At 33.3% G+C, this 13,353-nt stretch overlaps 1 protein-coding gene across 1 annotated transcript in view; it reads left to right on the top strand.

Annotated features, from left to right (window-relative positions):
• The first annotated feature begins 4,700 nt into the window (after positions 1–4,700).
• The window catches only part of LOC120089853, a 14,283-nt gene continuing 5,630 nt past the window's right edge, over positions 4,701–13,353 (top strand). Inside the window, exons 1-12 of the mRNA XM_039047266.1 lie at positions 4,701–5,188; positions 5,320–5,446; positions 5,589–5,629; positions 6,122–6,212; positions 6,401–7,242; positions 7,822–7,953; positions 8,567–8,639; positions 9,005–9,044; positions 9,158–9,230; positions 9,417–9,482; positions 10,063–10,140; positions 10,234–10,406. Of these exons, the coding sequence (XP_038903194.1) occupies positions 4,863–5,188; positions 5,320–5,446; positions 5,589–5,629; positions 6,122–6,212; positions 6,401–7,242; positions 7,822–7,953; positions 8,567–8,639; positions 9,005–9,044; positions 9,158–9,230; positions 9,417–9,482; positions 10,063–10,140; positions 10,234–10,406 (2,062 nt within the window). The 5' untranslated portion in view covers positions 4,701–4,862. The remainder of the gene's footprint in view (positions 5,189–5,319; positions 5,447–5,588; positions 5,630–6,121; positions 6,213–6,400; positions 7,243–7,821; positions 7,954–8,566; positions 8,640–9,004; positions 9,045–9,157; positions 9,231–9,416; positions 9,483–10,062; positions 10,141–10,233; positions 10,407–13,353) is intronic.

Raw genomic sequence — 13,353 nt, 5'->3', positions numbered from 1 at the left:
AGTCGATATCAAATTGAGAGAAATGCAAGTATAAAGAGTTTTTTGTTTTTAACTTTCTTTTTAAACAATATTGAAAATCCTTCTTTCATAAAGACTCTTCTCTAGAGGGGGAAAATCTAAATTCAAAACTCTTTATGGAAAACAAATTTTGAAAATTTCTTTTCTAGCCTTTTTGGACTTTTTCTTTTTAAGAGACTTTTTTTTTTATTTTATAAAAACTCTTTTTTTTTTCTTTTTGAAACATCAGTGAATTTCTTTTTCTAAATATCCTTGGGAAAAATCCAAATTTAGAACCCTTTTGTGATTCATTCTTGTTTTTAAAAAAATACTATTTTTTAGAATTTTTTTTAAGACCATACAAATTTAGAACGAAATTTGCATGGGTTTTTTTAATGTTTTTATGTGAAAAAGAAAAAGGAAAACATTTTTTTTATTTTTATTTTCTTATACTATAGAAAAATCTTCTTTTTCTAAAGATTTCCATCTTGAAAAAACAAAAAATTTGACCTTAAAAACCTTCCTGAAAGGTTTTTTTTTTTTTCAAATTTTGACTTTTTGAGACTTTTTTTTAAAGACGTTTTTCCAAGACTTTTTCCTTTAAAAGAAAAACTCTTCTTTTTGTAATTTTTTTTGTTTTTGTTTATGTTTTTTTTTGAAAATCATAGAAAATACTATCTTCTGATAAAAACAATAAATTTTGAAACTTTTTATGAAATATTTTTTGACTTTTTTAAAAAGACATTTGGATTTTTTAAAGATTTTTTTAAAAACAAGTTTTTTTGGGGAAAAAAGAATTCTTTTTACTGTAGAAAAAAATATTTTCTTTTCTAAATTATAAAAACTTCTATAGTTTTTTCTATTTTCTCCAAAAATCTTACAAAAAAAATTCCTTCTTTTCTATATACTTTATTTTTTAATAAAAAAGTCTCTTTACGTGAAAATTTGTTTATGATTTTTTGGCTTTTGTTTTTACAATACCTTTTTTGAAATTTTCTTCTTTTAAAAAGAAAAATCCAAATTCAAAATCATTGTAAAAAATTTTGGTTTTCTTTTTTTTTTTTTTGTTTTAAAGATTTTTCTAAGACATTTTATGAGGAATTTTTAATTTTTTTTTTTTTTTTGTAGTTCTTTTGGTTTTTTTTCCGTTGTTTTGTTTAACAATTGAAAGTCCTTCATTTTCTAAAAACTATATTCTTGGAATAAAATTCAATTTCAAAACCTTTATGAAACAAATGTTCCATTCTTGTTTTTGTAAAAAAAAAAAAAAAAAAAAAAAAAAAAAACCTTTTTTAAAAAAATTGGAAGACCATAAAATCTCTTTTTTGTAAAGATTGTCGTTAAAAAAAAAAAACAAAACTCTTTATGAAAGGAAAAAAAATTTCCAGCTTTTTTTATCTTCTTTTTTATTATTCTTATTCTTATTATTATTTTCGTAAATTGCAACATCAAGAATGGACAACAAGCAAATCATGAAATAACTTACTAAAATAATGCATGTGATATAAACAAACCTATTTTTCCTAAAATTTAAAATTTGAAAAATCATTGATTTACTCCATAATGTATGATAGCGTAGGTTTGGGCTTTACATTCCTAGAGTAAAACGGTCTCCAAGCCTTCCAACTGCTTTCACAATATAGTTGACTTGAATGGAGATTTTCATGCGCTTGCACGGGAACCTGGTTCCATGAAGGTCACACTACTCAACCCCAAATCTAATCTTGAAAGGTATAGCCCGGGTAGGAGGCTTGTGAATATGTGTGGAATGCATGAAAATGCATAGCATGAAAATAATAAATTAATGTATTCACAAAATTATTTAAAATTAAAAATATATATATAAACAATCAAATAACAAACAAAATAGACAAATAAAAATGCATGGATAACCGAAATAAAGTATAACGGCTTTGACCCTTTAAAGATAGTCCCTAGTGGAGTCATCAAGCTGTCGCAACGTCATCTTGATGCAGAGCAACAACAACCCCTTCCTAAAGGTCTCTTTCGAAGTGAAAGGTTTCGTCAATCATTGTGATTGTGATTGTTCACCTATTTTAAAAGAAAGAAGAAAATTGTAGTCTACTTAACCGAAGTTAGGTTCGGGGGTCGTTGAGTGTAGGGTAGGTATTAGCACCCTAGAACACCCATTTGAAAACATCTTATTTTTGTTATCCAATTCATTTTTATCAAAGATGGTCTTTATTTATAAGAAAACTATTAATTTTATTAAGAAATGCTTATTCAAAAACTATTAATGAAATAAAATAAAATATGACTAATTGAATCGTTCCTAGGTAGACATTCTCTATGGTAACTTAAATATCTCAACTTAGACAGAACTATCACTTATAGTCAATTTTACTTAAAATTCATATCAAACTTTGTATTATTTTAAAAATACAATTAAGAAGATGAACATTTAATTAGCACCTACAAGTCAAAATAGATTTAGACAATATCTCACTAATCACCCTTCAACTTTAAGAATAAAGTCGAGTTGTGTTTTGTGAGGGGACAAACGTCCATTAATTTATTACCGTGTCGATGTTTGAATTTCCCAATTAGAGAAATATTTAACTCAAGAATTTGAGATATTTGATAATCTTAACCCCGTTGTATGATTAACATGACATTTATAGAAACATCTCATGTGAATCAACCCCTATGAGTGATGTAAGCCTTCAAAGAAATATTATAATTCATCTTATAAATTTAGGTAAAATTGAAATTATATTTAAAGTATTCAAATATGAATGAAATCGGAAACCATTTGAAAGCTTTGAATTAAAACCAAGTTAAAAATCATTTATGAAAAATTAAAATTGAAATTGAATTGAGATTGTTTCTAGAAATTTAAAATTGAAATGATTCGTTTATTGAAATCAAACTGAATTTTATTCAGAGAATTCAAATTAAAAAACAAATTTGAAATGGTTGAAAATTAAATTTGAATAAAATGAAATTCGACTGAATTAAAACTAAGTTTAAAATTATTTATGAAAAATTAAAATTGAAAATGGAAATTGAGATTGTTTTTAGAAATTTCAAACTAAAATTATTAAAATTTCCTTAAATCAAATTGATTTTTTTTTAGATAATTCAAATTAAACAGTTTTGAAATATTTTGGAAGTTAACTTGAATAAAATTGAAATTCGATTGAATTACAACGAGTTAAAATTCATTTATGGTAATTAAATTAAAGTTGAATAATCTTTGCATGGCTCAATAGGAATCGCTTTGGAAATAAGAGACTTTGCTACTTGAACTCTTGGTCGATGGTTGATTAAGTTGAACTTTTCATCTATGCACTAATAGATTTGATCGATTAAGTTAAGCCTTCAGAGTAGACTTGTCGTCGATTGAGAACAAAAAATTAAATCAATAAAAAAAAGATGAAAATTGAAGAAGATGTGTTCGAAGCAAAACAAACTTTAATAAATCGGAAGTCATGATAATGTTATTTTGAATCTTGATTAAGATTAATAGAAAGTACAACAAAAATAACAAATCTCGGTTAGAATAATTAATATAATAGGATACTTTAAATTTTAAAACAAGATTTAAAAATTAATTAATTTACAAGATTAAAAAACAACTATTAAATCGTGAGATTTATGACAAATTATTCACTTGAAATGACGATCTTAGTTGAAGTTGAAAGTCTACGGTCTCATTAATAAACCTATCAAATTAATATACTACGACTAAAAGAGACATGAGAGCATTTTAGGATTTAAATTATAAAAATTAGAAGCAATTAAAAATAAATCAAATAAAATTTTAAATAATTATATTATATACTATAAGTTAAATATCGGTATAAAAATAATTGAAATAACAAGACTATTTTGGCTATAAGTTAAATATCGGTATAAAGTAAATTAAACATTGTAACTAATTTTATCTAATTTAAAATTAAAATAAATTGAACACAATTTACTTACTCCACAACTAATCACCTAAAATTATAACTACCAAAGTTACCATAATTATAAACTAAACCTAAATTTGGACATTTAAAGTACGCATCTAAAATTCAAATCATGTCAAAGTGTGAGGATAAAAATGATATTAAAAAATATAATATAAAATTTAGAGTAAAATATTTTTTTGGTCAATAAATTTTGGGTTTAATTTCAATTTGGTCCCTCAATTTTAGAATGTTACATATTTTGTTTTGAATTGATTTCAATTTAATCTATGTATTTTAAAATGTAATAACGTTGCCATTGAGATTTGAATTTTGTTTCAATTTGATTTTTAAGTTACAAGATTTACCGTTTTAACATTTATTTATTTTCACTAAATACTCCCTTTTTGTTTTGAGAGATAATGCCTATTAAATAATTTAAAAAATTTATAATTAATTTAGTTTTACTATTGGTCCTCACTTAAAAATGAAATTCTACTTCAAAATTATTTTAAATTAACGAATATAATTTAATATTAACGACTGAAAGTGAATTTTTAATGAAATATCGAAATTATAAATATAAATTTTGAAATTTGGAGACGAGAAAAAAACTCAAAATTCAAAATAAAATTGTTACATCTTAAAATAATTGAATTTAAAATTTAAGAAAGGTAAATTTGAAGTTGGTGGTTTAATTCCGAATTCCAAAGAAACAATGAAACTTTCTGTAAAAAATATACTATAAAAACCACGAAGCGTTTAGAAAGTCTCGTAAAAACAGCAGTCCCGTACAGCCTTACAGATGGTAGACTGATGATTAGGGTTCGAATCTCCGTAAAAGTATACTCCTTAATAAATCAAATTGGAAACCGTCTAGGGTTCGAATCTCCACAAGCTTAACAAAATTGGGAATTTCCAAAGCATTACGAAGGAAGAAGGAGAGTGGCAATGGAAGAACTTCAACCTCAACCACAACCATCCATTGGCACTAGCAGCAAGAAAGGGAAGAAGAAACCACCGGCTCGGGAGAAGAAGAAATCGGAGAAAACAGCTCAGAACAAACCAGGTGCTACTACTACTACTACTTCAGTCAACAAACACCAACCTACTGGTCGTTTAGATGGCCCCAAGGTTAAGGTTTCAGAGTTTGATCACTGTATTGAAAACCATTTTAACGCCATGGATACAATTGTCGAGCTCTGTTGTGAGGCAGAGGATGGCGGAATTGATGAAAGTGATATTCAGCGCTTTGCATCATCGACAATTTTTCTGAGGTACATAATGGCTGCATGTTAGTTTAATACTTGTTTAACTGTTGGAGATGTTGTGGTTTGTGCTTGGCATGCAATGTATTGAACATCGTGTTATCTTCTTCCTTAATTGTTTTCGAAATTTACTTAATCAGGGAATGGAGGTTCTACAATTATGAACCGAAATTTATCAAATTTGCTAGTGATTCGAGAGGCCCTGAGGGTAAGGATGCTGACATCACGATAACCTTGCCACAGTTTTCTTCTGCAGCTGTTCTAAAGGTGCTGGATTGTAGGCCATGTTTAATATTTTGGTGTTTTCTTTCTAATTTTATTTCCCCCCACTGTTTTCTTCTTTTTAGGTGATTAACTGTAGCTCTCATGCAGCCTTAAGAACTAACACAAGTCTTAATTTGATACACAGAATGGAGCACCCCCTGGAGCTACTACATCTCTGGACTTTCGGTATGGTGTTTTGGAGTTGTTTGTTTGTTTTTTTTTCGGAAATTATGGTTTTTGTTGGTACCATCGTTGGAAATATAAGGAATAACAAACTCTGTATTGAGTGTCAAGGTCCTCCAGTTTAACAGATGTAATGGTTACATAATGGCCCGTGTCTAAGGTAATTTATGTCGCAGCTAATGCACAAGTACTTTAGAAAGACTGCATACCATGGAAATATGTTATTTTGCTCTTTTGTCAGTAGGAATCCTTCCCTCACATTTGTGAGTGGAGCTTTCTGCCTATCATGTGATTAAAAATACGTAATGTTCCTGATGGGGTACTACTTTGAGTTTTGATATCTTCTGCTGTTAGTTATGGTAGTTTCAATTGGTGGGATAGTGTTGTCGATTGTGTATGAAGTGAAGCTACTTTTTTTTTTGGTGTCTGGTGTAATCGTATCTTCCGCAGTTGATGTGTACATTCAATCAATCATTTTTATTGATTTTTTGACAGAAACTTTGCTATGCACGTTGGTGGACCTGTTTGGGCGTTAGATTGGTGTCCTCAAGTTCATGAAAGGACCGACTCCCTTATCAAATGTGAGGTATCCCTCCTCTTCTATTTGTCTTTTTTTAAGCTAAACTGTATGGAAACCAAGTGTAAAAATTGTTTTATTCATCTTCATTTATGACTTTCATTTTCATTCACTTAGATAGGCTCTGCTTTCTTTTTGTTCATACTTTCTCTCTATTTATAAGTTCTAAAAATATATTGACTCAACTCGTATGACAGTTTATTGCTGTTTCTGCTCATCCACCTGGTTCTTCTTATCACAAGATGGGTATCCCGCTCACTGGAAGAGGTATGGTGCAGATATGGTGTTTTGTGCATGGCACTGAAAGCTATGAACCGACCAATGTAGAAGAGCCACCTGCAGACTTATCATCTCAACCAAAGAGGCCTAGAGGAAGACCATCTGGGCGCAAGAAAAATGGGGCATCGGGCTTGCCACCTCAACCAAAGAGGCCTAGAGGAAGACCCAAAAAGAAACAAGAAGAATCCAATGATAAGAAGGGTGACAGCTGCCCACTTGTTCAGGCCTTTTCTATTGAAAACCCGGTGGGTTCATCCAACTTACTTGAGATGGATGGTGTCCCCAAAAATTCTGAAAATATTGTATTACTGGAAAACAGTGTGGAAAGAGAGAGGAGTACCTTACAAGAAGTTTCTACATGCAATTCTGAAGATGAAGTTCCTGCGCAGAAGAGAAGAGTGAGAAGAAAAACTGAGCCTAAGAATCATGTTGGTGACGTGGGAATGTTATCACTTACAGAGAATCGAGAAGATGGATCCAATGCTATCAGTCTTGAGGCAAATGAGAATGTTGTATGTGAATATTCTGGGGAAGACAATCTATTATGTAAGAACATTTCAGGGAATGCTGTCTTAGATACTAGCTCAATTGAATTTTCTATTCCCGAGAGTGTTGCTTTGCCAAGAGTCGTACTGTGCTTAGCTCACAATGGAAAGGTAGCATGGGATTTGAAATGGAAGCCAACTAATGCGAGTACTGACAATTGCAAGCTCCGAATGGGCTACCTTGCTGTCTTGCTGGGAAATGGATCTCTAGAAGTGTAATTAAACAACTTTAACTGTCTCGTGACGTATTTGCTCAGTTACTATGTGTTTAATTTTCTTTTTGTTCATTCTTTTCCATAACTTTTTATTTATTTAATTTATTATTTTTTCCTGCGTATATGTAATTATTCTCGTGGGTTTAGATTTGGAAGTATGTTGGTTAATCTCCTCGATGTTTCCTTTTGAGATCAATTAAAACTTAGTGTTGAATACGACCCAGATTTTTACTGCTAAAGCAAGAATCGGTTTTCATGGAGTTTCTATCACAATGGATTGGATTTTTTGACATTACTTGTTTGCTAGGATGAATCACGTTTTATTTGAGCATGTCATAGCATAAAAACTACTTTTGAAGTGTGTGGTTTTTGAAGAAATTATATAGATACATTTACACTATATACAATACAAAGTAAGCCCTTAAAGTGCTTGTGTTATCCTAGTTTAATTGCTGTTCTTGATCCTCGGTTGTTCTGAGGTTTTAACTTTTATTATTTACTATGTGCCTCCAATGATTTACAATAACGGCTCTTTATTGGGAACTGCACTATATGATTGATCATATGAACTAATTGCAGCTGGGAGGTTCCTTTTCCCCATGCAGTGAAGGCCATCTATTCTAAATTCAATGGGGAGGGTACAGATCCTCGCTTTGTGAAGTTGAAGCCTATTTTCAGATGCTCGATGTTGAGAAATGCAAATACACAGAGGTATCCAGTGTTTATTTTTAATTTAATGACATGACAACTCTTCAAGTTTAACACAACCCAGTTTTGTGAAAAGAAAGCCTAATGTGTTCAGTATTGCTATAAATTGAAGAGTAGAATAGGCTGCCTTAGAGATGGTAATTACTCTCTGCATAATTGCACATTACACCACCATCATGTACGGCCAATCTTCTCTTGTTTCTGATTAATTATTTTTTGTCATCGAGATATCTTATATAAGCTGGAAAACTTTTGAATGAAGTTCTTGGTTTTGCCTGTTGTTAGAAAGAGTCGTATTATGAAGTACATTTAAGACTATTCAGTTCATTCTTGTTGAATCCGGTAATTAATCTTAGGTTCCACGAAATATTGACATTTGGACATTTACCCTTTTTCCTTGCTGATCAACCACATCCCTTAAAGGAATTGATTGGATTAAATTTAAGTGATTAAGCATTCTTTTTCATTTTTCTTTTCTTTTTAAATATATTCTGGGTTATGACTGTTGTCATTGTTTTGGTAAATTTGCATTACGTGTTAGCTATTTCTCACGAGTTTATTTTTGTCCCTAACTTTCTTGTTACTGCTAATTCATTGTCCATTCTTGGTGCTGCAGCATCCCTCTGACAGTGGAATGGTCGCAAACACCTCCTTATGATTATCTACTCGCTGGATGTCATGATGGAACGGTTATTATTTAATTTCCCTTTTCTTTTACCGTTGTTCATAGCAAAATAAATAAATTAATTAATGACATTCTAAATGAGTTGTTCTTCTTGGATTTAGGGAGAATTAGTTCTTCATTTGGTTTCAGATATTCCTAGAACTGCTTACTCATTCTTTTGATAAAATGTTGTTAGGAGCATGAAAAAATTGAAGTTCCTGATGATTTCTCTTCCCAATGATACACGTTTTAATTTTTTTTTCTTATTTTTGATTGTCGCCAATACAACTTTTCTACTGACACAATTCCTGATCCAGCGTTGGGTAGTCCTTTCTCTTGTTGTTTTGAATTTTAATTTTATGATGACTAAAACATAGTTCATTCATCCAGGTTGCATTGTGGAAGTTTTCTGCAAACAGTTCCTGTGAAGGTTGTTTTACTTATCTGAACTTGTGTTTCTAATTTCTTCTCTTGTTTGTATTTCAAGTTTGGCATGTGCAATCACAATTGATATGGTCATCATTCTCTTTTTATTTTCTTCAGATACGAGGCCTTTACTTCGTTTTAGTGCAGATACAGTTCCAATAAGAGCTGTTGCATGGGCACCAAGTGAAAGGTTTGTAGTGGAGTTCAAGCTGAACTCATTTGGGTTGTCCAGTAAAAATAGTTGAGGTGCACCCAGACAATCTTGGATATAAAAAAAATTCCACTGTTAGATGACCAGTCTAAAATCTATTTTATTAAAAGCTTTTATGTTCAGGTTGAAATTAGAAGTATGCATATATTTTCTTATTGTGTGCAGCGGTTCTGAAAGTGCAAATGTGATACTTACTGCTGGTCATGGAGGTCTAAAATTTTGGGACCTAAGGTTGGTGGAGTTATTTATCTTATTTTATTTTTCATTATTATTATTATTGGGTTATATATAAAGCCAACTTTTCATTTAGACAAGAGGAAAGAATTATAAAAGGGCACAGAAAAAGGTCCCCACCGGACAAGGTGAGCACTTACTATACTAGAAGGGCATCTTATCCAAAAAATAACACCCAGTGGAGAAAAGCATTGTGTTGATTGATGAGATGGAACTAAAAAAGAGGGGGGAAAAGCTCCTATCCAAGGAATTACCAAAATCATTTCCAATCGGGAATAAGAGAAGATGAGACATAATTGTGATTTGTGATAGCCCAGATAACTTTTACACCATGATAAGGCCATAAACGATAATGAATAGAAAAAGCTATCAAAGCATCTTTTTTATCCTTGAAAATGCGGTTTTACTGCTTTCCTTCCATATGGACCATAGGAAGGCTCTCTAATGAAATTATTTCTTATTCCATTTATTCTTGTGCTCATTGCATATAGTTTACATTTTTTTGGTAAGTTCACATTATATTGTTTCATTTCAACTTTGTGGCATTCTGATGTTAATCATTACAATTCTATATCAGAGATCCTTTCCGTCCGTTGTGGGACCTTCATCCAGCACCGAGGATAATATATAGTCTGGACTGGCTTCCTAATCCTAGGTACGTATTTTATCTTGATAGAATGTGGATTAGGCACGTTAATGTATTGTATTATTAACTGTCTTTTATTTACAATGACCCTATTCTGGTTAGATGCGTTTTTTTATCCTTTGATGATGGAACATTGAGACTTCTCAGTTTGCTAAAGGCTGCATATGATGTTCCAGTAACTGGTCAACCCTTTACAGCGATAAAACAAAAAGGGCTACACACTTACTTTTGTTCATCATATGCCATCTGGAGTATTCAAGTGTCAAGGCAGACAGGTATATCTGCAATTCATGGTTTGTTAGCTTTAGTTTATTAGAGACCTGGTTTACAACATCAACCACTGTAATATTGGTTTTCCATTCACCACTAATGTTTTACGTTTACTGCTATCTATTGAAAAGAGAAGAGAAGAACAGAAACACGGATTTATGTGGAAACTCTAGATCAGGGAGAGGAGAATTTTTATTCTTTTAATTTTCTGATACACCGTACTCAACACAGGACAGGTATAAATAACCAAACAGAGAGAAACCCTAGACAGTAGACACGGAGTAAAAGACTAAAATGCCCTTAGGGCTAAAACACCATTTCAACACTCCCCCTCAAGTTGGGGCATAAATATCAATGAGATCCAACTTGCTAATATAAGTATCAAACATCTGTCTAGGTAAGCCCTTAGTCAGAACATCCACAATCTGTTGACTGGATGGAACATAGGGAACACAACTACTACCGTTGTCAAGTTTCTCTTTGATAAAATGTCGGTCAATCTCAACATGTTTGGTTCTGTCATGCTGAACATGATTATTAGCAATATTGATAGCAGCCTTGTTGTCACAATAGAGTCTCATCGGGTCATGACTCTCTTGATAAAGATCTACTAATACCTTCTTCAACCAAATTTCCTCACAGATACCCAAGCTCATAGCTCTGTATTCAGCTTCGGCACTACTTCTAGCCACGACACCCTGTTTCTTACTCCTCCTTGTAACGAGGTTTCCCTATACGAAGGTACAATACCCCGAGGTTGACTTCCTGTCAGTAGTGGAACCAGCCCAGTCTGAGTCAGTGTAGGCTTCGATGCATTTTCTATCATTTTTCCTGAACATCAAGCCCTTCCCAGGCGTTGACTTCAGATATCTCGGAATCCGGGTAACAGCTTCCATGTGTCTCTCACACGGGACTTGCATAAATTGGCTTACCAAACTCACAGCATATGAAATATCAGGTCTGGTGTGTGAGAGATATATCAGCTTCCCTACAAGACGTTGATATCTCTCCTTGTTCACTGGTACGTCGTCTACTGAGTTGACCAGATTATTGTTGACCTCAACTGGAGTATTTGCACGTTTACACCCAGTCATCCCAGTCTCTTGTAGAAGGTCTAACGTATATTTTCTCTGAGACACTGAGATCCCTTCCTTTGATCTTGCTACCTCCATGCCTAGGAAGTACCTCAAGAAACCAAGATCTTTAATTTCAAACTCTTCTGCCATTTTCTGTTTCAGCTTGTCAATTTCTACAGAATCATTCCCTGACAGAATAATATCGTCAACATATACGATTAACACTGCTACTTTCCCTGATGTTGATTTCTTAGTGAACAGGGTGTGATCAGAGTGACCTTGAATGTAACCCTGGGTTTTGACAAAGGTAGTGAACCGATCGAACCAGGCTCTAGGGGACTGTTTCAGACCATACAACGACTTCTTTAGCTTGCACACCTGACTCCCAAACTGCGCTTCAAACCCTGGAGGAGGGGTCATATAAACCTCTTCTTCTAACTCACCATTTGGAAACGCATTTTTTACATCCAACTGATATAGAGACCAGTCTAGGTTCACAGCAACAGAGAGAAGAACCCAAATATTATTGAGTTTTGCCACTGGCGAGAAAGTTTATGAGTAGTCCACCTCATATGTTTGAGTGAACCCTTTCGCGACTAATCTGGCCTTATATCTGTCGAGAGTCCCCATCAGATTTGTACTTGACTGTGAACACCCATTTGCACCCGACGGTTTTGTGACCTCTAGGAAGAGCAACCAGATCCCATGTTTTGTTGGTCTTGAGAGCCCGCATTTCTTCCATGACTACAGTTCGCCATTCAGGAATTTCCAGAGCCTTGTACACATTTCCTGGAATAGTCACAGTGTCCAGACTAGTAGTGAAGGCCTTGAATCTTGTTGACAAGCTACTGTAAGATAAGAAGCTTTTCATAGAGTACTTGGTACAGGACCTTGTTCCCTTTTGCAGGGCAATTAGTAAGTCTAGGGTGGCATCAATTTCACTAGTCTTGTTATCCTTTTCCTCTGTATTCATCTGCTGCACATTTTCAGTCTCCTGAACATCATCAGGGGGGAATTCATTACTCTCATCCTTCCTAATTTTGTCAAGAGTCGCTGCATCATCAGTGTTCACTGCATTACTTTCAACAAAATTATTAGTATCAATAATATGGTTACCTTGAGTTGGCTCTGGTTCTGATTCTTGAACACTTTCCGGTGGAGCAGGAGGGGAAACTATTTCCTTTCATAGATTCTTCCGATAGTAGGTTATCCAAGGAACTTGTTTTGTAGGAAGGATAGGATTGTCAGGAATGGGAGGGCCAGGATTAGTGTCAGGAATTGGTTCAAGAAACAAGTCTACAGGAATGGAATAAGTGGATGACGTGTTAGTCTCTTCACTCGAAGTCTCCCCCTGAAGAGGACTAATAGGAAAGAAAGGTTTATCTTCTTGAAAGGTAGTATCCATGGTGATAAAGTACTTTTGAGAAGATGGCTGATAACATTTGTAGCCCCGTTGATGGAGCGGATACCCAACAAAGACACATTTTTAAGTCCTAGGAGCGAATTTACTGTGGGAACCATGATTATGAACAAACACAGTACACCCAAACACTCGAAGCGGAACATCTGGGAAAAGCCGGGTAGAAGAGAAGGATTCTTTGAACTGGGCTAAGGGAACTTGAGAACACGGGAAAGCATTCGATTAATGAGATGGGCTGCAGTGAGTACAACATCGCCCCATAGGTACGAGGGTATGGATGCAGGAATCATGAGTGCCTGAGCAATCTCAATAAGGTGACGGTTTTTCCGTTCGGCTACCCCATCTTGTTGTGGGGTATAGGCACAGAAGTTCTGGTGGATGATACCTTTATAATTTAAAAACTCACGGAGGGACTCATTAATGAACTCACGGCCATTGTCACTCCGAAGGATAGCA

The sequence above is a fragment of the Benincasa hispida genome, chromosome 11 (genome assembly GCF_009727055.1).
Source record: "Benincasa hispida cultivar B227 chromosome 11, ASM972705v1, whole genome shotgun sequence".
Taxonomy (NCBI): Eukaryota; Viridiplantae; Streptophyta; class Magnoliopsida; order Cucurbitales; family Cucurbitaceae; genus Benincasa; species Benincasa hispida.
Note: the sequence above shows the minus strand (reverse complement) of the source record. Positions and strands in the feature narration are given on the sequence as shown.